We start from the raw sequence: 25,392 nt of genomic DNA, 5'->3' as shown, positions 1-25,392 counted from the left end.
ACAGGTAGAAACTCCCTTTTGCTGCCCGTGCCTGGTGCCCAGGGGACACCCAGGGCCAGGGCCCTGGAGGCAGCTGGACACACAGGTTTGGTTCCAGAAAGGAGGGCCAGGCTGGTGCTGCAGACTGACAAACCATGAACCCTGAAAGTGGCTAGGCAGAAAAGGGCTGAGGTCCAGCCTCCAGAATACCAACCACCAGGCTTATAGGTTGGTGGGAGCAGAGGAGCCCTTGAGGGGGGCTGGGAGTGTAGGCAAGGAGCAGGTGGGGAATCTAAAAGAGGGATCAAGGAGGGGGCGGTCAGCGCTAGAGATTGAGCTCTGAGAAGCACCTGCTGACTTTAGTGACAAGGAGGTCCTTAGTGCCACCCTGCAGAAGCTTTCTTGACAGAGGACATGGGGACAGAAGGCTGGGTTAGGGCCAGAAGGGGGAGTAGGGCCATGAGAAGCATTTCTGTGATGTTCACTTTACAACCTTAGGGACAAGGACTGGAGGCCTGAGCTCCTAGAGCTGGCCACTGCTAGCATTTTAAAATTTGAGTTCTTTGTTGATACCTTTGCTAATCTTTGTGAAGACATTGTTGCACGCTGTCATATAAAGGGGCTTAGATACCACCTGTGCCACATGGAGCAGATATAAAATAGGGTTTATTCAGGGAAACTAGCAGCAGAGTGGGAGCAGGGAAGGAGGGCACAGCCCCTCTAAGATGTTACTGTCTGCAGAGGGGCCAGCTTCCAAAAGAGGCATCCACCCCATGCACTTTGTTCTGTGACAGTGATGTGGCAGGGAACATCTCTTTGGCTCTGAAACTGTGGAGGAAGTGGACTTAGGAGGGGGACACTTCTGGAGTTCAGTGGCTGAGTGGCAGTGGGGCTACCCAAGGTGACAGCGTGTCCAAATTCATGTCTATCTGGGTATCCTCAATTCGAGCAACAAAGACCATCCATCTGTCCTCTAAGGTCAAAGCAGCTGCAGAGAAGAGAAACAGTATACCGGCCCTGCAAGGTGAATGTCCAGGAGGGAAGAAGCCTGCATCTTCCTTTGATTCTTCCCACCACGCCCTAACTTCTAGGTGCCTAGAGCCCAGCCAATGTGTTGGCCGTGGGACTTGGGACTAGGGAAGTTGGCCCTGAAGAGGCCCCACAGAGGAGGCTGCAAAGCATGTAGACAGTGCAGGCTCTGCAGGTGGCAATGCTGTGACTCAGTGCTTCTCACCAGGCACCTTAGGCCTGTGTAAGTTTCCCCTATTTTCAACCACGTGGCACTGGCATATATGGAGTGTGTGGCCAGCTGTTGTTGCACAAGGAATGTGGACACACACACCAGCTCTACGTGGTGAGATATAAAAGGTTTATTGGAGGAAATGGATAAGCTGAGGGACAGTAGGGCACACCTGAGGTGTCACTGTCCCATAGGTAGATGGCAGACTCTGTGGCCAGCTTGGCAGGAGGGAGCCTGTCATGTGCGCTTCCTCTGCAATTATAGGGTGGGGGCAAGGAGCCTTGCTGTTGAGGACGAGGCTTTGTTAGCAAGCAGCAGCCTCTGGAGTTCGTGGGGACATTAGCCTGCTTTTCTTGGACCTGTTAGGCAAGCTCTCTGCTGTACTACCAGACTAGAGAAAGGGATGTGCCTCCACTGCCTTCTGGGTCTGCCTCTCCTTGTGATCCAGGACACGGCTGGCCTCAGCTAGGTAGAATCTGCTCAGTGTGGCTTCCTGCAGACATCTGGGCTGGCTCCCGTTGCCAGAAACGACACCTGCTGTGAGGATCATGGACACTGAGTTTAATTTAAGTTGGAAAACAGTGAGGGACAGAAAGTCGAAGAGTGTAGTGGGGCCTCTGGTTTGACCTGCTCTGTTTCTGTAAGGGACGGCCACGCCCCAGCAGCAGGTGGCCAAGGGGCACAAAGGCCCACCTGGCATCTGTCCAGAAAACACATGGGCTACTGGAGCTACGTAGAGCAGCTCAGCTCAGCTACAAGAAATAGGAACTTCCCAAGCGTGCTTTGGCCAAAGCAGGGCCATACCCAACTGGAAAGTCCTTTGGCAAAGTCGTGTGCTCTGAAAATGGAAAGGTGTTTGTGGCTCAGGGTGGCAGAGCAGGGAAGAGTGACTTTGAGAAAAGATGCTTCTTCAGTTCTTTCAGAGGTCAGGCCTTCTCCACATCACGCACACCTACAAGCCGCCAGCTCCCAGTGCTCTTTTTCGCTTTGCCCGCACAGAGACATCATCAGAGTATTCCTCCTGGGAGGCCTCTTGAGGAAGTGCAAAGGTCGTCGATGCTTTTGAAAGAGTGAAAGAGAGATTTTGTCCAGCAGCAGCTAACCAGGTGGGAAGCACTGGGATCTCATATGGACACAGAGCATCCTTGCTGCTAGTAACACACAAGGTTCCTTTGCTGGAGTTGGAGAGGAGATTGCCCTCACTGGGACTCGCTGTTGGGTTTTATGTCTTTGACCTTCCTGATTACAAAGAAACACATATTCAGTATAAAAATCCAAACATGATGGAAATAGATAACATAGGAAGTTAAGGATTCCTGTAATCCTTTTCTCTAGAGAAAACCATCAAACAGATCGCTTTTAATATACACATATAGATACATCATATCAATTCCTTTAAAATGTGAGATTGTTCCATTTCTATATAATTTGAGAATTTCCAGCTTCCTACACTAGCAAATCCTGGGAGGAAATACCAACATGCCTGAGAAGTCCCATCTCCTGCTCTGGAAGTTGCTGGGCTTTTTCAAGATTCTTTGTCAAGAAACACAGTGTCCTCCTGTATTACTGTGTTGGGTTTAGAAAATGTTTGCAAATTCCTTGATACTTCTCATTCCAAGTGGAAGAACCTAAGTCCTCTCCCTTGAGTGTGAGCTGAACGTGGTGACTGGCTTCTGATGAACAGAGTAAAGTAAGAGGAAGGGGTGTGACATTGGTCATAAAGTCATTGTGGATTCCTTCCTTTTATTTTTAAAATTGCTTTATTGAGCTGTAATTCACATACCATATGGTTAGCCCATATAAAGTGTAGTATATTCACAGAGTTGTGCAAACATCACTGCAAGCGCTTTAAAAACATTTTCACTAACCTAAAGTCCTCCCCTTCCTCTTATATTTTTGAGAAGTTTGAGAAGAATCAGTGTTAATTCTTCTTTAAATGTTTGGTAGAAGTCACCAATGAAGTCATTCATCTGGGCCTGGGCTTCTTTTTTTTTTTTTTGGTAGGAAGTTTTAAAATTACTAATTCAATTTCTTATAATAGATCTATTCAGATTTTCTATTTTTTCTTGAATCAGTTTTGGTAGCTTGTCTTCCTGGGAATTTTTTTACTTAGATAACTTCATCTAAGTTATCTAAGTTACCTAATGGCATCGTTCATAGTACTCCTTTATAAACTTTTTTTTTTCCTGTGGGGTAGGTAGTAATGTTCAATCTTCCAGTCTTGATTTTAATAATTTGAGTCTTCTTTATTTTTAAAAAATATTTTTGGTTCAATCTAACTAAAGGTTTGTCAATTTTATTGATCTTTTCCAAAAACCAACTTTTGATGTTATTAATTTTCTCTATTTGACTAATTTCTATTCTTATTTTTATCATTTCCTTCCTTCTACTTGCTTTAGTTTACGTTTCTCTTTTTGTAGTATCTTAACATGTAAGTTTAAGTTATTGGTTTGAGATCTTTTTTCTTTTTTTAATGTAAATATTTACAGATATAAATTTCCCTCTAAGTGCTGCTTGGCTGCATCTCCTAAGTTTTGGTATGCTGTCTCCATTTTGTTCATTTCAAAGTGTTTTCTAATTTCCCTTGTAATTTCTTCTTTGAGTCATTGGTTATTTAGGAGAGTGTTGTTTAATTTTCACATATTCATGAGTTTCCCAAATTTCTTTCTCTCACTGCTTTCTGGTTTCATTCCACTGTGGTCAGATAACATACCCTGTATGATTTCAGTCTTTTAAATTTACGGAGTCTTGTTTTATGGCCGAGATATGGTCTGTCCTGGAGAATGTTTCATATGTGCTTGAGAAGAATGGACTCTGCTATTGTTGGCCATTTCCTTGTTCTACTCTCTCTCTCTCGGATCACTCATTTTGGAAGAAGATAGCTGTCATTTGAGGACACTCAAGCAGCCCTAGGGAGGGGTCTATATGGTGAGGAACTAAGTCCTCCAGCCCACAGCCATGTGAGTGAATGGGCCACTCAAGCCTTCAGAAGACTATAGACCAGCTGACATATTTTCTGCAATCTCATGAGAGACAGAATCACTCAGCCCAACCACTCCTTAAATCTTGACTCACATGGGAGACAGTAAATATTTGTCATTCCAAGCCACTAAGTTTTGGGGTTATTTGTGATGCATCATTAGATAACTAATACAATTACCCATTAATTTGCTGGCTTTCAGGAGAACAAGTTGTAAAGCACAGTTGAACTTTAGGCAGATGTTCTATATTTTCTGAGGAAAAAAATGGAAAACATGGATTAATAATTATTTTCTTGTTGGGGCTGCTAGAGCCAATGGCACACACCTTGTAATGATGACTGCAAGGCCTCAAGGATAAAGAAAGCCAGGCAGAATGACACTGATTTGGAGTCTTTGGGACACCTTGAACTACCTTTGCCTGGTAAAATAAACTACTTGAGATCCTAAGAGTCAGTCTGCAGCCCTTGTCATCAAATATTGAGAATCAATCAGATATCAAAAATAATCTGCCTTTACCATGCCAAAGGCATCTCACAACTTCCACTTCCTGTTTAACCAAAACAGTGGCTTTCTCATGGAAATCTCCTTTTTTGTTTTAGGCAGAAATCAAGTTTCTTTTAGTTGTTTTATACAACTTAGATTCATGTCTGTATTTTATAAGATGTGGCCCTTAATATTTACATAAATTAATATGACGCCCACAGTACTTTCTAAAGACTGGTTTTATATTCTGTTTATGTGATGGGAGCCTATTTCAGTTCAATACAGTTATTATTTGCAAAACTTTACATGCGTGTGTGTGTGCATATGCACACACATTAGAACATTCTTTGGAGTGGTCTATTTTTTTAATCAGATTTTCAAAAGAGACTACAACCTATAAAAAGTTAAGACCTCTTAGAATAAAAGAAAGAGAAAACAGTAGTTTGTTTTTAAGGATGAGACAGATTTAGGTGGGTTTAGGTTTGTTTTAGAAGGAACCAGTAGAAAGGACAGATAGAAAACTCTGGAAAGTCAGAAAGGCCAGGGCACAAAACTCTCCAGATGGTGCCTGTCCCCCAAGGTGTCTGAACCATGGACTGGCTGAGACCAAGATCCCCACAGTCCTTTTGTACCCCACTGCTGCGCCCCATTCCTGTCTGTCTGTACCTGGGTCTTCCTGCCGGGCTGTGCTGGGGAGCCGCTCCCGCTGCCTCAGGGCCTCCAGGCCTGCCAGGTCGGGCAGGTGGCAGTGGCTGCGCATCACGGTCACCTGCTGGCCTTGGGTGATGGCCCGGCTGCGGCAGCCCAGCCGGGACTGGTCACGGCACATCCAGTACACCTTCTCGCCTGCGGCTTTCTCCTTTCGGTAGAGGAAGGACTCGTATACCAGGAACTTCCCCCCAAGGGAAGTCCTAAGAAACTCCAGAGGCTGGAGGGTTCCTGGAGGAAATGCGACCCATGAGTAGGGTACCTGGGCCAGGCCTTGGAAGCAAGGGCTGGAGCCTGGGTGCCAGGGGATAGATGCTGTTTCCTTTGTCCTACCAGCCTGCCCCAGCCAGGAAACTGTATTATCCCTGCCCCCATCGCCACAAGGATTCACTCCGGTCACTGCCCTCACCCCGCCTGTGCTGCAGGGCCCTGAGGACTAAAGCTCAAGTCGCCAGCCCAGGGACCACAGCCCTGACACCCTCGAGTGCAGAACGGCTGTCTCTAAGGGATCAGGTGCTGCCGAGGGAGGTTGGCCCTTCAGCCACCCAAACCCTGAGTTTCCTGCAGGGCTCTCCTGACTTGGCTGGGACTCCTTGCTTGCTGGCAAATGCCCAAGGGCAGGTGCTGGGCTAGAACATTCTGGGAAGCCCATGGCTGGTCTGGACCTTTTGCATCAGGGGCCTTCTAGCTACCTGTCCACCCTCCCCTTGGCCAGCTGGCAACCAAACAACTCTCTCTCGAGACTTTTAAGAACCTTAACTAGAAGGCCATGCATTGTTGGGGTTGCAGTGGCCAGAGATAACTGGGGGGTAGGATGGGGAGGGAGAGAGGAGATAGAAGGAAACAGATACAAGAGATACCCAGGGAGGGAAGAGAAAAGGTCCCCAAGGTAGGTACATTGCCCCATAAATGGGTGCTGAGCACTTCCTGTAGCTGCCGATAATGCCACCCCCATTCCCACCCTCTTTTCTCCAGTGGTCTGAGTGGGTTTCTCCCGCTGACAGCCCAGCCCAGACTGGGACCAGCACCCTGAGTGTGGAGCTCAGACATAGCCTCTGCTCTCAGGGAGCTTACGGCCCAGGCAGACAGACCAATGGGCAAGGCTGGACCCCACTGGAAATGGATCATGGGTAGAAGGTCTTAGCAGGCAGCCTCCAGCCTATGTTCTGGGGCTGGCCCAGGGGGACTGACAGGGAACAGGGAGACCAGGATCCAGCCTGCCCATACCTGAGCCTTCCCTCTGGGCTGGGCTGGGGAACTGCTCGCGCTGCCTCAGGGCTTCCAGGCCCCCAAGGTCAGGTGGGTGGCAATGCCTACGCATCACCATCACCCGCTGTCCCTGAGTGATGGCCCGGCTGCGGCAGCCCATGCGGGCCTGGTCCCGGCACGTCCAGTACACCTTCTCGCCAGCAGCCTTCTCCCGCCTGTAGAGGAAAGACTCGTGTACCAGGAAGCTGCCCCCTAGGGGAGTCTTCAGGAACTCAGGGCCTCCTGGGGAGAAACGGAGGAGGTAGTTAGGGGTAGGAGAGCCTGGAGCCCAGGCCTTGGAGCAGAACAGTGAGGTGCGTAGAGGTCTTGTTCTTAAAGCCAGAGCAGCAAGGCTCCTGGAGTGACCCCCTGCTGGCCCCACCCCCACACTGCAGCCACTTCCTTAAAGTGAGCCGGCCCTGGAGCCCAGGACACAGACCCTCCCCCAGCCCCAAACCCAGCCTGGCCTCAGCTCCTGGCCTCTCCTGAGCTTGGCAGGGAAGAGAGGCAGGAGACTGGTGAGATGGAGTCCCCTGAAGGCAGAGGGCTGTTCCTCCACCTCATGGTACCTTTGAAGGGAACGTCTTTGCTATATCCGCTTGCTTATCCCAGGTTCCTACGACAGGGTACATATGCACAGGGCTGTGTGGTCCCTGCTGAGTTGGAGAAATAAGTGATGGCCCCTCTGGGGGACAAGCAATCGAAAGTTAAATGGGTGTTATGTTAGGTGTATTGTGAGCAGCTGGCAGTGAGCTGCAGAAGTGTGGACTCCCCTGAGAGCCAGGCTAGAGAGGGATTTGACCCGAGGGCAGCAGGAGGAGGCAAGCAGTGGCATGGGTCACATCTTGGATGTGTTGAGAGGGCAGTGGCCACATCCTTCTGCCCAGAGGACCCCCTTCCCTCTGTCCAGGCACAGGGACCACACAGAGGAGCTGGAGACAGACTGAGAAGTCTGTCGGTGCAGTGGACAGCAGCAGAAACCATGGGGTTGAGACCGTCCTGGAGCGAGTGGGGGTCAGGTGAGGGTGTCTGGCTGTAGAATCCAGCTAGGTGACCTTGTGACATGTTTCTGCTCCTCTTGAACCCAATGAAAATGTCCCCTTAGGAATGATGAAGGCACAGAGCACCAGGCCAGAAAATTTGGAATAAGGAGGAGACAGCAGCATAGCAAGAGATGCTGACAGAATGGTAGAGGCTGGCGGGGAGGTTGTGGGAGGGCTTGTGGTCACAGATTTGGCAAACGACCCTGGAGGGGAAGCCATTGAGGACAGTGGAGTCCAGTATCTGAGTCTGGGAGGCCAGAGGTCTCTCTGAAGGCGGGGTCCAGGGCAACCCTACACAGGGGGCCTAGATGTGGGTTGTTTGTATGAAGTGCAATAAGATAAGGATGTCTGTACCTGGGGGAGGAGAAAGTGGAAATCTGTATCCGGAAAGTGACACTTCTTGCTCATTTTCCTTCCGGCAGCCAGGCTTAGACCACTGTGGAAGGTTTCTCCTGTGCGCTCTGACCAGCCCAGGGCCTCAAGACACGGCCCTAAAACTCCAAGCCAACACCCATCACATGCATAGGATCGGTCTTCAGAAAGCTGTGGGTCATTCCAGAACAGAGACCAAACAACCATGGAAGAAAGATTTATAACCTGGAGCTCCACCAACAGCCATGTCTCCATCATCAAGACAACTTCAGACACCCATGATCTCAACAGTGTGGCCTCCAGGGACTCAGGGAGTGAGTAAAGGAGGGACTTTGCAAGACAAGAGGGTAAACCAAGCAAGAGAAAGAGAGGCCCAGAGACATGGGTTCCAGCCAGGGGACCTTGGGGAGATGGGGAGGCAGGAGCAAAGCCTGGAGCTGTCGTCTGCTGGGTTGACTTGACGTGTGAGGAAGAGAAGCGATGGGCACACGGAACTCCAGGCTGAGCCAGCGGCTGCTGTACTGCCCAGAAAACAAAGAGCTGTGTGAGGAGGAAACAAGTGCAGTGTATTCCCGGCTCAGCCATGAGCAGATTTTTGTAATAAAACAAAAATAGTCTACAGCCATGCCACCCTGAACAAGCCTGATCCCGTCTGATCTTGGAAGCTAAGCAGGGTCAGGCCTGGTTAGTACTTGGATGGGAGACCACCTAGGAAGACCAGATGTTGTAGGCATAAAAAATAAATAAGGGATTGTAAGATGACAAGGTCCTTGCAATCTGTGAGGTCAAACAAGGGTTGCCTCGCCTAAAATAAAAAACAAACAAACGAACGAACAAACTTTGGTAATTGCATTAAGAAGATGGAGGTAGTGTGTAATAACTGAATCCTTACTTTCATCGGAAGTCAACAAGAGATTAAGGAACCAGTTGACGGCAGTAGAAGCACGTTTTAAGAAATAGGGGCAGCAGCTACCCTAAGAAACAAGGGAAGGAGCTCAGAGTGGTTATTCGGGGTGGGAGTTGGGGGTGAGGACAGGGCGGAGCCACCACGTGCCTTATGGTTTTATCTCCATGTACTCAGAAGTTACATGGAAATGGAATAAAGAGAGTCAGAAGGAAATAAAATCAGAGATCTCAAGTTTGAGAGAACTTTAGGGCCAAAAAGGGTCTAAAGGTGACTCAGATGACTCCAAAAATTGTAGGACTGGGCCCCCCTGAAGGAGAGGCAGGTGTCTCATGGACATGAATGAAGAGCCGGGTAAGTAGAGAAGACTGGGCTGAAGCTGCTTTTCTTAGCAAGATGAGAACAGGGACATTTATGTTCTTGTGACCTTGAGAGTCCAAACATCAGGCCCTGTGGGGCTGACCAAGTGGACAAAGATGAAAAGAGAGGGGATGTGACCCTCGTCAGGGTTCCCCAAGGGACGATGATAGATATTCATGGAGAAGAGCTGGAGGAGAGAAGTAGTTAGTTGACTACCTGAAAATATCACTCTCTGTCCTTTAACCACTTGGTGTGTAGGGTGTGCTTGTTCCTAGGCACTATATTATCTACTAACACTGTAAAAATGAGAAAATGCCATATGCAATTCACTTTCTCTATAACTCCTATAAATTCTTAAGAAAAACAAGGAAGAAGGAGGAGGAGGACAGGGAGCCTGGGATGATCATGTGCTGCAGAGATTTCCGGGCAGCTCAGGCTGGTCTGAGCAGAAAAGTGAGGATCACCATCTGAGTGAGGGGGACCAGCCTATTCTGGAGTTCAGCCCGGGAATGTGGTGAGGTGGGTGAAGAAGGGGTGAGGGAAGGGAAGAGCAAGAGGAGAGAGGGCTGAAACTCCTCCCAGAGTGCTCCCAGTAAGGAAGAGGCGGGTGTTGCTGGGGAGTATGGGGGGTCAAGAGGGAAAGACTGACTGGCTGTCTGGATCTCCTCCTATCCCTGAGGCCCACTCCCCGTCCTACCTGAACTTCCCCACTGGGCTGTACCAGGGCGTCTCTCCCGCTGCCTCAGGGCCTCCAGGCCCCCAAGGTCGGGTGGGTGGCAGTGGCCACGCATCACGGTCACCCGCTGGCCCTGGGTGATGGCTCGGCTGCGGCAGCCCATGCGGGCCTGGTCCCGGCACGTCCAGTACACCTTCTCGCCAGCAGCCTTCTCTCGCCTGTAGAGGAAGGACTCGTGCACCAGGAAGCTGCCCCCCAGGGGGGTCCTCAGGAACTCAGGTCCTCCTGGGGAGAAAGGGGGAGGTGGTTGGAAGAGGGGAAGCTGGGCTAGCACTAATGCCACCCCCTCCTACCTCCCCACCCTCAGGAAGACTTGAGTTCCTTTCCCCTAGCTACCCCCTGTGGCCAGTGGGGATGGAAGACTCACCTAGCTCCTTGTCCTGGTCCTCAGCAGGGGATCCCTGTAGGGCCTGGGGCTTTGCATGCTTTCTGGGCCTGGGCCTGGTAAGAGTCAGGGTGCCGGGCCCCCTGTGGTAGAGCAGGCTGTCCACACCTCGGAGCAGCTTGTCCACTTGGCCCCCAGGGCCGCCTGGCCTGGCCTTCAGTGTCTCCATGGCCTTTTCCTGCTGCCGCCGGGCCTGCAGGCCCTCCACATCAGGTGAGTGGCAATGGCCACGCATCACAGTCACCCGTGCGCCCTGGGTGATAGCCCGGCTGCGGCAGCCATGCAATGCATGATCCCGGCACGTCCAGTATACTTTGTCCCCCACGGCCTTCTCCCGCTTGTATAGGAATGACTGATGTACCAGGAAGCTGCCCCCATAACAGGTCCTCAGGAACTCCAGGGATGGGCATTCTCCTGGAAAAGGAACCAGGCAGCGAAGGGGAGGAGGCCAGGAGGTAAGGCCAGTGAAGCACGTGGTCAAGCATGTACGTTACTGAATGCGTCCCCCTGACCCCGCGACCCAAGCGGGAGGTGCGGTATCACTCCTGAGGGTCAGTGAGGAGGCCGCATCCAAAGTCACATACCTGGAAGGGCCAGGCTGGCTCTGACTCCACAGCCTATGCACTCAGTCACTCCTGGTCATACTTTTTCTTAGGGTTTGTTTAAAAATCTTATTTAATTTTAGAGTAATACATGCATATACCATAAAATACAAATGGTACCAAAAGATATACAGGGTAAAGTAAGTCCCTCTCCCTCACCCTGCCCCAGTAGCTGCCTTAAATCCTTCAGCCTTGAGTCCTTGAATCCTTTCCAGGTCAGGAGGCAACAAATGCGTTTGGGACCAAACCCACCTCCTAGTTACTGGTAACAAAAACTGCAGGAAGATTCAAAGATTTCATCTACTGGTTACTCAGCACCACCACATGCTGGGCCAGTGCTCAGCACTTCCCAGGAGTCACATGCCGAATCTCCCTGACATCTAGGCTATCACTCATCTTAGGACAAAGTGCCTGAAACTCTAGAAGTTCAGCAAACGTTCTGAAGCTACCCAGCTACGTGAGGTTGGGCTGGAACTTGAACCTGAGAGCCAAAGCTGAAGACTCTCCCACGAGGCCAAACTCCCCAAACTTCATGGGTTACCAGAATTACATGGAGCCTGTTAAAACTCATGTTTCCGAGCCCCATACTGGATCCTGCTGCATCAAAGAATTCCAGAAGGACCTGGAACCACTGGTTCAGGAGCTCTAGTTCTAATCTATAGGCTTAATGATTACTGGGACACCTTGATAGTCTTAAAGTCATTTTGACTTCAAGCACATTTAAAAAATCATTTCTCTTTGAGTACAGAAAAGGGTCTGAAGGTTCCTTCCTGTCCCAGAGTGGAGCGGGGTTGGGGGCACTCACCAATGCCCAGTGTTGGGCGTTTCTTGGGAGGCAATCTTAGCAGTGACAGGGCTCGCAGCCCCTCATCCTCCTCTGGGGCTGGCTTGCTCAGCACCAGCCCAGGGGCGGGCTCTGGCTCCTCTGGGCACAGCCATGGGCCCACCCCGAGTGGCTCCTCCACTCTGTCTCCAGGGCCATCAGGACCCCCCAAGCCTTCCGGCAGGGCTGGGCTCGGCAGCTTCTGTCTTTGGCGACGGGCCTCTAGGCCCTTCTCGTCAGGTGGGTGGCAGTGGTCCCGCATCACTGTGGCTCGCGGGCCTCGGGTGATGGCCCGGCCCCGGCAGCCCAGCTCGGTGTGCTCTCGGCACTTCCAGTACACCTTGTCCCCCACGGCCTTCTCCTGTTTGTACAGGAAGGACTCAAGCACCAGGAGGCGGCCCCCAAATGGGGTCCTCAGGAACTCCAGGGGTGTGGGGGCTGCTGAGGGCAAGGAGAGGGCTGGGTTAGCTGACGTGGAGCAAACTTGAGGCCAGAGATATGGACGGGAACGATGGGGGTGCACAGGGATGAGGATCATCATATCGGCCTAGGACAGGGTCAAAATTAGAGATAAGGAGGCTTGGCTCAGAGCAGGCATAGGACAGCCAAGGTCACCCCATTGGAAAGGGGAGTGTGTGGGGGCCCGAGTGTGAGCATGCAGGGCCAGGGACAGCAGGCCCGGAACTCACCTGTGTCTGGCTTGTTGCGTTTCTGCTCAGGGGCCTGGGGGCTTGGCTGGACTGCCCCTCCCTGCTCCTCTGCTGGCAGGATCTGGAGGGTCCTGGCCAGGGTGTCAGGGCCAGACATCTCCAGGGACATGACACAGTGCACTCCTTTGGGCTGAGAGCCCACCCCATTCCCATTCTCAGTAGAGGTCGTTAGCAGGACCAGATTAGAGAATTCCTTGGGCTTCGTGGGGGCTGTGGGGACCACATCTGTGCCTGTCTCAGGGGACTCAGGGGACGGCTCCTGGCCGGCCTTCACGCTCTCACCCTCCTGCTCGCTGGGCTCAGGCAGGGGCATTCTGGGACCAACGGCCTGTCTCCCAGGCCACGTTCAGGCACCAGCGGATAAAGTTCTCCTCCTTGCTGGCAAGGAACTTGGCAATCTAGGGCTCTGTCCTAAGAGAGGAGGCAAAACTCTGTCAGTGGAGAAGCCTTGGGGTCTGGGGCTCAGGAAAATAGATCTGGGGTGCAGGTTGGGCAGTCAGGGCCCTAGGCTAGGACCTCAAAAGAGCTGGAGAACCCTTGGCTGGTGCTTCTGCTCAGCCGGTTCCTCTCTTGGTGGCCTTGGGTATGTTATCTCCCCCATCAAAACCTCACTTTCCCTGAGCATAAAATGTGCTAAATACAGGGCTCTTGGTGCGGAGGACTATTGGGGGACTGAGGGACTGATAATTGTTAGTTACTACGAACCAGGGCCCATAGGTGCTGAGCACGGGGCAAGTGTTTCATGGGTTTTACCATTTAACCTTCCAGCTCCATGTTATGACAGTTTATCATTCTTATTGACCCAGTTTACAGATAAGGACACTGAGGTACGTAGGGGCGACCAACACAACTGTGAAGTGACAGCTGGGAGTCCAGTCCAAGTGAACCCAGAGCCCATCCCCACATGACACCTGGTGTACATGGTCCAGGATAACAGTCACTGGTGCTCTTGAGCACCAAGCATCCAAGACAGGCACCGGGGACGTGAGCTGAGGTCACTGACCGTCCAAGAATGCCTGGTGCCCTTTACTCTGACATTCTGCAGACCACAGAGGGAAAGCTTGGCCCTAGGAGGTGAGATTCTTGATTCATGTCTAGATCTGGCCCTCATCCCAGGCCATGGGTTCCAGGCCACCATTCCTCACCCCACCTTACCCACAGCATCAGAAGATGCTAGGGCCCCATCAGGGCAGTGACCTTGTGCCTGAGCTGGTCCTGGTGCTGCCTCAGCAGGATGGGGACAAGGCTGTAGAGGTATCTGGAGAATCCTCCATCACTGAGGGCTTCCCAGCTTCTGGATTGGAGAAGCAGAAAGGATGGACTATGGGGGCCAGGCTGGCCTGGAAACCTGTGCCTAGGGGCATCAGTACAGTGTGGTCTTTCTGTCTTCTTGAGGGATTAGTCAGTGGGCAGGGATGAGGATCTTTGTGGTCTTTCCCAGCTCTCAGTAATAGCCCAGAAACAAGACTGCAGGCTACCCTCACATTTCAGTCTCCCCACTGGGAGCTGTCACTCCCGGTCTCAAGTTATACAGTTCCAAATTCTTCCTGGTTCTCCATTCCCCCTTGCAAGTTTCCTGGTCTGGGGCCCACATTCAGATCACCAAGGCCTGGTCAGGCCATTTGCGGGGCCTGCGGGGCCCTAGGGGCCCCGCGTCCCCGACAGCGTCCCCAGTAGCACACACTCGCCTAGCCTTGGGCAGCAGGGAAGCCCAGTCTTGAGGGTCGAGACCCAAGGAAATCCGTTAGGTACCAGGACATCTGGCTGGGAGCCCCCGCCTGTCCTTCTGCGTCATCTCCCTAACCCCAGTTCAGCTCCCAGACAAGCCAACCTCTGCTCCACCCGTGCGGTCCTTCCTGGCCCTGCCCACCTAGCCCCACAGGGCGATGTGGCAGGGCAGGGGCACGGGGGACGTGGAGACCCGCAGAAGCAAGACACCCTGAGGCCTCCGGGAGCAGAATGGCTGGGTGCAGGAAAGGGTTACGGCTGAAGGCCCACAGGCCGCTCCCCACAATGATTGGCCCTAGCGCAAGTCCTTCCACCTGCGGCCCGCCCCTCTAGCTCCCAGGCTCAGCGATCCCAGGACTCAAGGAAGCCGCGATCTCCAACCCCTTGTCCTTTCCAACCCCGTGTCCTCCCCACGCCCCGCGAGCTGCCTGCTCTCTTGCCTTCCCCACGGCTTCCACCGACTGGGTGCAAAAGGACACAAAGAAGCCGCCCTCCCTTCCTCAGAAGGCCTTTCAGATAACTCAGGCCACCCAAGGCGGTGCAGTCAGTATCCAGCCAGCATGCACATTTCTACAGGGCCATGACCAGCGGGGAGGCAGCATGGCAAAGAACCGCCCACATTTCCGTGGAACTGTACTCGGAGTCATGGGACCCGTAGTCATGGGACCCCAAGTCAGGAGACACTGCCGATCCTTTCAACTAAAATTGCTGTTTAAATTCAAGACCATGTCCCTAAAAGGATATGGGAAAAGTTCCAATGAAAGACTCTGAACTATGACTGACCACTGTATGGAAATGCCTGGGTATTGCAATGAACTAGAATCTGGATTCCCTTGACAGTTCCCATTCTTATCCATTAAAGTGCCTTAAAGTGTAGATTGTTTAATGGCTAAATTCTCCCTTAAAGTATACAGGTGCCTTTGCACTGTGGTCTTGAATGTGGACTGGCCTTCAGCTCAGGTTGGTCACTTGCTGTGTGACTTGTTAAGTGTGACAGAAACACGCTGTGGGGGCTTGGAAGTTCTTGCCCTCCTGGGATATGGCCTGGAGACTGTGTGGGAACAAAGCTGTATGAGAGGTCACATGCAGGGGACAGAAGCACTGCCGGGCATGGAGGAAGACCGGCAGACCCTCCAGCTGTTTGTAGCCACATGAAGCAGCCCAAGGAAACCAGTAGAGGAACAGTGAAGCCATCCCATGGAATCCTGATCAATAATAAACTACTGTTGATTTAAGCCAGTAAGATTGGGGATCATTTGTTACACAGCAGTAACTGTTCTTCTTGGCAAGTGACTGCACCTCGTGGGTTTTGGCTTTTTGATGGTTGAAATAATGCTCATGGTTGTGAAATATTCAACATCAAAGTGCTTTTGAACTCCAGGTGCCATGGTACACAAACGTTAAATCCCTTAGACAATCATGTTTAAAGGACTAATAATCCAGTGAGACGAACAAAAACATTAAGTATAAAGGACAGAAAATGAGAATTATGTTTAAACAGTCTGTAACATGAAATAAGCCGGTCACAGAAGGGCAAATGCTGAATGACTCCACTTACATGATGGAGCTAGAGTGATCAAATTCATAGAGACAGAAAGTCAGATGGTGGTTGCCAGGTGCTGTGGGGAAAGAGGTGGGGAGTTGTATAATGAGCACAGAGTGTCAGTTTAAGTTGATGAAAAGATGGATGGTGGTGATGTTTGCACAACAATGTGAATGTACTTAATTCCACTGAACTGTATACTTAAAAAATGATTAAAGTTGTAGATTTTTGTGTATATTTTGCCACACGTGCAAAAAATAATCTGTAACGAACTATACGTAGTAATGTCCCATTGACCTAACATCATCGGTGAAGGAAGTTCTCCAAAAACATGCAGATTTCTGATTAACTAAAGTTATCTCTCCATGATTCGGAATTCTACAATTTTTATCTGATTCACAATTTATCCATTGGGGGTAGATATCTTTGTAAGCTCTTACCACTCTTCACTGTCTGAATAAAGAGGACATACATATTTTATCTTGATTTGGAAAATGAAGTGTCCCTATCCATTTCCTTTAACCTAAGGGGGCCCCTTCTCCACAATTCATGTCCTGCTCTCTCTGGTTGTCAAACCCCTCTGCCTCTGCTGGTTCTTTGCATTTGGACTATCAGGGTTCTTAGGTCTCCCATATCCTAAAACAAAACCTCACAAAAGCCCCTTTCCCTTAATAGTTCAACTTTGCAATAGCAGCCAATACTCCTTCCTTCTCATCCTGGCCTTCTGGCCAGCTGGCCCTCAACTCTGCAGACACCATTCTCCTCTCTGGACACCATGCAGGCTTAGCACTGGCTTGGCGGTTGGTCCCTAAACCATCTTCTCCCTCTGAAACACCTGCTCAGGCTTGTATGTAGTCTATCCATACTATGGCATTTCTTCAGCAACAGAAAGGAATGAAGTTCTGACACACGTTACAATATGGATGAATCGTGAAAACATGATGCTGAGTGAAAGAAGTCAGTCACGAAAGTCACATATTGTATGATTCATTCATATGAAACATCCAGAACAGGCAAATCCGTAAGAGACAGAAAACAGATTAGTGGTTGCACAGGCCTGGGGAGGAGATTAACGAGTGATACTAAGGGGTGTGGGGGTTCTTTTTGGCGTAATGAAAATGTAAAATTGTAGTGATGGTTGCACAACTCTGTGACTACACTAAAAACATTGAATTATACATTTTAGATAGTGGAATTGTATCATATGTGAATCATATCCCAATAAAGCTGTTTTTAAAGAATCGTTTATAGATGACTCAGGTTTGCAGTCATATCTATAAACTTGTATGACAACCAGTTTTCTATACCATAAACAGGCTTCTCACTCCTGGGCTTGCTTTCCTCATCAAAGGAGAGGAGTGGCATGAGTTATATAATGAAATATTTTGTAAGTTGCTAATATTGTATTGTAAAAACTATATAGAAAACACTTTTAAAGTGTTAAGAACAAAATACTAATAAATCGCTCATAATTCTGCCACTCAAACGCAAAGCTATTTCCATTCTTATATTCGTGCCTTTAACATACACTTTATTTTCTGTCGTACGCACATTGTGTTCAATATGTTGTTTACTATTTTATTCTACGTTAGAGTGGGAAGTCCAGACCCGCAGAGCAGAGGGAGCCCTTGTAAAGGACTAAAGCATTATGTAATGTAGACCCATAGCAGTTAGGAAAACACAATCTAAACCCTCAGCAGCAATACTCTAGAAGAACACAAGATGGCGATGTTGCTCCTTAAAATGAATATACTGCGCATTCTTGAAATAAATTAAATGTACTGCACAATGTTTCCAAAACAAGAATTTGGGAGTTTGAACATGTCACAAAAATAATTCAAGAATTCCAAAAATCTTTGTATTTACAAAACTTATTAGCTAGAAAGCAGAATCCATTTAAATTCATCAAAGACTATCTCTTCTAAGTTAAGGTTTTTGTTTGTTTGTGTTTTTTAAAAACCGAAGTATTACATGGACATTGACACTATACCTAGCCTTCAATCCACTTTTCTTCTATCTCTTCTTGACTTCAATTATATTTTTTATTTATTGACTAACTTTATTTTATATGTTCATGGCTTAAAAATACCTTAAATAACTAGGAAGAAATATCTCGAAATGTTAAAAGTAGTAAAGTAGTGATTTATTTTTTCCATACATTTCTTCTGTTTTTTTTCAAAATTGTTTACAATGTTTATAAACTCTTTTTATAGTGGGAAAATATTAAATACTTTAAAGATAAGCTGTTTCTCCTCGCTTGGTAATTTTTCTTTAACTCTGTAACTCTCAGAAAAAGCAATGAATATTCCTACATGACATGATGTCATACAAGAAAATAAAAAGTAATGTAAACAAAAGAACAGAGAAATGAATAAAAATCAAGTATATTAAAATCCCTGTTGAGGGACTTGCATAGCCTCAAAGATATTTCCCCTGAGGTATTTACTAACTACAAAGGGAAAGATAGTAACTTGACAGTGAATAAATCCTGCAGACACCCGGTTAAGTGATCAAAGTCAACTTCACCAGTAAACAAACCCACCAACTTCATGACCTCCTTGATAAGAGGCACCGAGAAGGACACCATCATCTCTGTGATATTCTTGCCCAAACCGTGCACTTCCATTCTAATCTAAGCCACATGGAAGAACAGTCTACAAAACAACTGACCGGGGCACTTCAAAACTGTCAAGGTCATCAAGGACAAGGAAAAACTGGGGACCTGTCACAGACTGGAGGAGCCTAAGGAGGCACAACATTTAAATGCAATGTGGGATCCCAGAATAGAAAAAGGATGCTAAGGGAAAAGCTGGTGAGATCTGAGTAAGATTAATAGTTTAGGTTAATAATATTGTACTGATGTTTATTTCTTGGATTTAATCACTGTACAATGTTAGGTAAGATGTTGACATTCAGGAAAACTGGGTATATGGGAATTCTTTGTACTATTTTAGCAATATTTTAAAAAGTTTAAAATTAACTAAAAATAAAAGGTTTTTGAAAACCTAAGTTTCAAACTTATAGACACAATGGAAGTTGACAGAGAAAATTAGTGACTCAGAGACATCCTGAGTGGGAGTGAGAGAGAGAGGGAGTGAAGAGAAAAAGAGAGAGAATACTGTGTTTTTGGTCCTCTGGCTGGGACCTTAGCTGGGAACAAAAATCCTATGACATCAGCCACACCTCCAGTACGATAACCCAATAATCTCACTTCCAAGTGTTACCATCATCCCCTGCTCTGCTTCTGGGGAAACTGAGGCTCAGGGTCTGAAGTGAGTGGTCCAAGACCACACAGCTAGTGAGAGCCAGGACTTGAACCCAGGCTCAGTTGGTTCAGAGCTAATTGGGCATCTCCCTTTGCCCTGAGCAGCCGAGGCTTAAAGAGAAAAATGCCAGTTACAGAAGGAATGCACAGAAGACATACACAAAGCTGCAGTCAGGCCTTCAGAGTAAGTTGTCAGCTTTACTGATGCATCCTTTCAGACCAGCTATTTTGTAGTTTATCATAGTGGCTTCCAGAAGATCTGGCCAATGGGAGGCACCGTGGGAGACTGGAGGGTAGAGGAAGGAGGGTGTCCCTGCAGTTACCTGCTTGGCGTGGCCCCACCAGTGCTGTCTGCTCCAGCATGGCAGGGTCCCCAGCCTGCTGTCCTAGATCCCCGGCCTTGTTGTGGTGGCAGCATCTAGCCACTGCTAATCTCTGGGGTGCTCACCATTCCATTTTTGGCTTCTCAGCTCTTCCACCCCCAGGAAGAGTAATGAAATTCCCAGTTGAAATCTTAGTTTCTGTCGACCGATACAACCTTCGAGAGTCGAAAGGACCAAATAGCAGCTACGTGCTCAGCACTACTCTAAGGACTTTGCGTGCATTATTTCATTTTATCTTCCAAATAGCCTCATCAGTTAGAGTCTACTGTTATTTCATATTACAGAGGAGGAATCTAAGGATTAATCTTAGGTCCTCTAGGCTAAGAGCCAGGTCAATAAAGAACAGAGTCGACATTCAAACCTCCTGGGTTTGCTTTCAGGGCCTAAACTTTTAAAATAAGTTAAAACAGTTCTGACTATAGGTATCGATAGGGTTAAGACTGGCGGTTCTCAGTCAGGGTTAGTTGCCCCTCAGGAAACATTTGGCAGTGTCCAGAGACATTCTTGGTTGTCACAGCTAGGGGATGGGGCACACTGCTAGCATCTGGTGGGTGGGGCCAAGGAGCCTGCTCAACATTCCACAGTGCCCAGGGCAGCTTACTGCCGCCCTCCCCACCTCTTGTGACCAGCATTTAAAAAATGAAATAGAAAGAGTGCATCTATGAGGATAATTACAGTTTTCACAAAACTTTTATTTCAATTATTTGTATGCGTAATTCTGGTCTCCATAAGATTTACCCCATAGCGCTTGATAAATGTATAGGTACCTGTGTTAGGTAGTTAGGCAGGCATAAGTGACAGGAGCGAAGGCTCAGCTCTGCAACCATAGAAACCTCCCTTGAAGACCTTCCTTAAAGATCTCCCAGGGACACCTCTCATTTTATGGGTATGAATTACCCTAAATCCTAAGGCACAAAGGTTGTAAAAGCTGCCGGCTAAACCAGCCACAAATGCATGAGCAGAAAGTACTACCCCAACCTGCTCATAACCTCAGCCTCGTTATATCATCATTATAATATCATGCTTATGCCTGGAAGTTCATGAATCTAATTATAACAGACTGAATTCTAGGTAAGCTCATGCGCAGTAGGCAAAGGGTTACACAGCAGTCAAGTGTCAGTTAAGGTGACCTCACATGCCAATCATATAGGACCGCGCTTGTAACCTATCATCATAGCCCAAATAAAAACAGACTTTCTCACTTCTGTGCTGTTACAGCTGTCTCCACTGAAAACCTGCTCCTCCCTGGGAGTGTATGTTAACCTCTATCTTTTCACCTCCCAAATCCCACAGGGCTGTAGCCTTCCTTAGCATGGCCTGTCTCCTTCTCAAATGTACTTTCAATAAATCTTATTTTTTCTAATTCTCGGTGACCTGTAATTCTTTACTATGTCAGTGGGAAAGAACCAAGGACTCCCTTTACGCCACTGGGGCAATGCCAGATTTCACATGACCCCATGCAGTAACACCTGGATTTCACATTCAAATTTCTGGAGAGGGATTCAAGAATCTGGATTTTTAACAACTATCCCATGAAGCTCTGGTACTGGTGGACCATGGACTATGCTTTGAGAAACACTGGAACAGGTGTCCTTGAGAAATAGGTGACCCTCAACTAAGTGACCAACTTAAAAGGGATCTGAGGTTTTCATTATGCTGGGCCCCACATGAAATGTTTTACATGCATTATCTCATTTAAATCTGTCACAGGTTCCCTTGTTAATGTGTTAAACAAAATCATTCACATCTGTTTATTTTATATCTGTGGGGGAATCATGAATTCATCTTTTTTTGAAATGATCCTTTAACAATTTACCAAGTTTCAGATACCTTGGGGTATTTGGGGGATATCAAGAAGAGAGGAACTTGCCCAAATTCATAAGCAGTACAGGTGAAATTTGGTGGAGAGAATTTCCTCAGCATGGCTTTGGTACCTCAGGAGAGCAAATATCAGACTTTTAAAAATCTGGTCTGCGATTCCTTATGAAGACTTCCAGTAAAGCAAACTTAAGAAGGCCTATATGTGAATTAACATACTTGCTGCATCTATACAAATAGTCAGGCCAACTCTAATGACACCAGCCTTATTTCATGATCAAAAATATCCTTCACTGAGATTATAAGACTGTAGGAAAATTTGTTCTTCAATGGAAACTATGCATTCTCTAAAACACATCCTTCCAGGTTATATGATTCTAGCCTTTCATTGCCTTTGAGCTATTTTTACAATTCTGTCCATTGTAGAGAATAATGAGAACTAAGAACTGAGAACAATAAGAAATAATCTAGTCTATAGACAATAAATTCTCTCTCTCTAGGTAAATACAGCCATGTAAATGATTCTTCCCACTGTGGAAAAAGCCAGTTTTATCTCCATCGGCACATTCATTTCCATTTTCCTGATCTATGGTCTTTTAGAATCTTCTTTGGGTTCTATTGCAAACTGGTTGTGAAATCTTACTGGTTCCTTGATTAATGAGTTGAGTGAAAGCCTTTACACATGTTCATTTTATACCTGTATGAAAGAGTTTTATTTCCTTTGTTTTGGTCTAAAGCTCTGCTTTTCAAATTGCCCTGGTCATTGGTCCCATCATCTTTGGGTTCCAGTCAGCAATTTAAAAAATTACATAGCCTATACCAATCTGCATTGCATATAATAAAAGTATTATCATATGAAACTTTTATTTGTTATATATGTATATTTATTCTACATGGGTTTAAATTTTTTACTTTGCAAGGTCATTGTTTTGAGGTAAATACTTGGGCTCTAATGTGTTTACTCTGTAACATTCAATTTTTACTCAATAAAGACTAATTGAGTGTCTGGAGTGTTTTTAAGTCAGGCAGATGTAAAGAGAAAGTTCAAAGGCTTCACAGTTTATGGTTCATCACTCTCTTATCCTCTTTCCCCTCCCCCATAGTTGAGGTACAGAGCAATTTGAGACTGCCTGCTCTGATAGTGCTCTCCTGCTGGTGGTCACAACAGTGTAAACCCAATACCCAACACACACAATATTATGAACTGTTAGGCACCTCTCAGACACCCCGGGGTCCAAGCCCTGATCAATAAGGTCTTCGAAAGCAGAGCCTGGCTTGGCAGCTGATGGCAGATCAACAGAATTACCTTCATACATGAGAGCAACAACCACCATTGTCAGCTGCCAACGTTCAGGTCCTTACAGCTGGCTTGCTGGATGGGAGACCTGGGGCAAATCTCATCACTTCTCCGGGCTGGTTTTACCTGTGAAATAGGAAAAGTGGCAAATGAGATACTGTATGTGAAATTCTTCTATAAACTGTAAATCATCACACAAGAACAATGAATTTTTTGTCCAGGCTCTAACAGGGGTCCTGAATAGTGGAAGGGGAGGAGAGAAGGGTATCGATGTTTGAAAAAACTCCTGAATGATTTCAACTGCTATCCCCTCCCCTCCCCCACTATTGAGCTATGTGGGTTATAGGTACACACTGACTGGCCCATGAACCCTCCTGTGATTATATGCATAGTCTCTGCGTGTGAATACAGGCCTTATTTCCCAGAGAGCTTGAAGGTGACAGTAATAAAGATTAAGAACTGCTATTCTAAAGCAGGGCTTCTCAACCTCAGCATTTTGTACCAGATAACTTTTTGTTGTGGGGCCTGTCCCGTGCCATGAAGGATGGTTTAGCAGCATTTATGGCCTCTGCCTGCTGGATGCCAGGAGCACCCCCCTCCCCAAGTCCTGACAACCAACATTGTGAATGTCTCCTGAGAACCACTGCTCCAAAACAACTTAGAGATGCACAGGCTACAGAAAGGGAAATTCCAGCCAACAGCCCTCCCCACCTCCAAACCCCCAATTCCCCATCAGAATCTTAGCTACTTTTACTCCTTCCTTATCAGGCCTAATGTGTCCTCAAATCTCATTCTTGCTACCTGATCTGGCCATCTTCCATGCCTTCCACTGCACACTACCTCAGGGCTTTGATCCCCACTGCCTCCCTAACGGTCGTCCCCTCTAGCTTCTGGACCTCTCAATTCTCCCTATGCAGCAGTGCAGTGCCGGCAGGTAAATCTTCCTAAAGCTCAACTTTAATAATTTTTCTCTCCAACCATAATCATCTCTATTTCTGTTATAAATGCTCCACAGTCTAACTCCAACCTCACACACTATCTCTTTCCCCAGTCTGACTAGGAGCTTTTGGAAGAGGAACAAGAGAAACCTGATTGAATCAAACCAGAAAATTCAAATCAAATCCGGGAAACGGTTTTGGTCTTGAAATGTAGACATGTCAAAATAATAAAATATACCCTTTTTAAGATTACACATGATTCTCTGATTATATTGGAGCTCAGCATCCTCCAAAGGCAAGGAGTAAAGGAAGCAAAGGACAGACGGTTAAAGCAAGGCTTTCCAACCATGGTTACACACCCATTAGCTCTTGAAATCAATTTCATGGGTTAGCAATAGTCCTTTGGAGTGGAAAGAACAGAACAGAACAGAACAGAACAGAACAGAACAGAACAGAACTGAAGTAGAGTACATCGGGCTGCATCATGTGAGGTTAGGGTAATAGCTCCCTTTAAACTTATCTCTCAGCAATCTACATCTACAGGCACAGAGTTTGCACGTAAAACGTTTCTCAATGTAAGTTGAAATAAAAAGTTTGAAAGCCACAGCGGACAATCTACATAATCAGAAGTGGAAGGAGGGGTGTAACAACAGTAAAAAGTGCAAGGTCACTAGGACCTCCAGAACCACAAAGATGGGAAGAGGCTGCGCTGGGTGCCAGGGTGGGGGCAGTACGCGGTGAGGCGGATACCGCCAGGGAGACAGGTGAATGTAGAATTCCTTGATTTGGAGTGTCAGAGCTCGGTCCCAGAGTCGGGTTGGTTGGGGGAAGGAGAGGCGAAGAGAAAGGAGAATCCTGGTGAAGGACAGAAGGTGGTCTGAGCGCCGGGACGCAGAGCCTAGGGACACCCCTCCCCGCAGCATCAGCAGCCCTTGGGGACCCCCAAGAGAGCCCGGCCGGGGGCGCGTCCACGCCATTGGACCTGGACCCTCCTGGACCCGCTGGGGCCCGTCCTCACCGGGCACCAGCCAGGCGGCGACTGCAGCGGGGCCCTCCCTCTCTGGCGACTGAACCGCGGCAGGTCCTTTGGCTTCCAACGCTACAGCCGCAGGCATCAACCTCGCGCACCAGGCCCCGCAGGTTACCGCAACCCTGGGGCCTGCTCCCCGCCCCTTACCTGCCCTCTTGGGAGCGAGCCCCGTGCTCGCGCGCTCCGTCTCGTGGGTCGTCGGGAGCGCGCGCCACCGCGTTGGAGAGCCGGCCTCCAGGCACGCCTAGGCTGGCTCCTGTTGGGCATGCGCAGCAAAGCCCATTTTGGTGGGGCTCACTCGGCCTCTCCGGGTTTTCCCCGCGCGGCGCTGAGCTAACGGCCCGACCAATCGGAGCTGGGAGGCGGGGCTAGGGCTTGCAAAAGAGGCGGGGAAAGCCCAGGATTGGGTGGCGGCGTCGGGGGACGGAGCCTATCAGGACCTGTGGCTTGGACGGGGGGTCCTAAGCCTGGAGCTCTCAGACCAGTGAGGTGGGGGACTTAACTGAGACCCCAAGATTTCCCCCGGGGTTTGACTCTCTGCTCGCAAAGCGGGAGCATTTGTTTGAATGCATCCTTAGGCCATCACTTTTCTTAGCAAGCAGAAGGAAATTTCTTATGCATTTCATCAAAACCTTCAAATGAGCCCAGCCCAAGCTGGGTTAATTTGAGATTCAAATGAGTAATGATATAGATTACAACCTTGAATAAAATAAGAATCTATGAACTGATACCGATGGAAATAAGTATATAAAAATACCTTTATAGGAGGAAGCCAACTAAAAATTTTAAGTTTGTTTTACACATGATTGCCTACAT

The 25,392-nt window shown here is 48.2% G+C and overlaps 1 protein-coding gene and 1 pseudogene across 7 annotated transcripts; one reads left to right on the top strand and one right to left on the bottom strand.

Moving 5' to 3' along the window:
• Window positions 1-1,327: 1,327 nt before the first annotated feature.
• On the bottom strand, window positions 1,328-24,881 carry FLYWCH1 (FLYWCH-type zinc finger 1). 7 transcript variants are annotated; one of them, XM_039885082.1, is made up of 11 exons: window positions 24,724-24,880; window positions 22,618-22,734; window positions 13,772-13,868; window positions 12,554-12,985; window positions 11,847-12,305; window positions 10,422-10,853; window positions 10,016-10,279; window positions 6,619-6,882; window positions 5,350-5,622; window positions 4,380-4,452; window positions 1,328-2,458 (listed from the first exon to the last, which is right to left on the bottom strand). In XM_039885082.1, the coding sequence occupies exons 4-11, from the start codon at window positions 12,885-12,887 to the stop codon at window positions 2,419-2,421; spliced, it is 2,139 nt and encodes a 712-aa protein (XP_039741016.1). In that variant the 5' UTR covers window positions 12,888-12,985; window positions 13,772-13,868; window positions 22,618-22,734; window positions 24,724-24,880; the 3' UTR covers window positions 1,328-2,418. The 7 variants fall into 7 exon arrangements, with proteins under 7 accessions (XP_039741016.1, XP_039741018.1, XP_039741015.1 ...); XM_039885084.1 differs by lacking the exon at window positions 13,772-13,868 and having other exon boundaries at window positions 1,328-2,454; window positions 24,724-24,881; XM_039885081.1 differs by lacking the exon at window positions 13,772-13,868.
• On the top strand, window positions 8,669-8,787 carry LOC120620588 (uncharacterized; annotated as a pseudogene).
• Window positions 24,882-25,392: the final 511 nt, after the last annotated feature.

This window comes from Pteropus medius, unplaced genomic scaffold, assembly GCF_902729225.1.
Source record: "Pteropus medius unplaced genomic scaffold, Ma_sr-lr_union100, whole genome shotgun sequence".
Lineage (NCBI taxonomy): Eukaryota > Metazoa > Chordata > Mammalia > Chiroptera > Pteropodidae > Pteropus > Pteropus medius.
The sequence above is the reverse complement of the archived record's forward strand: the minus strand, read 5'-3'. Positions and strand labels throughout refer to the sequence as shown.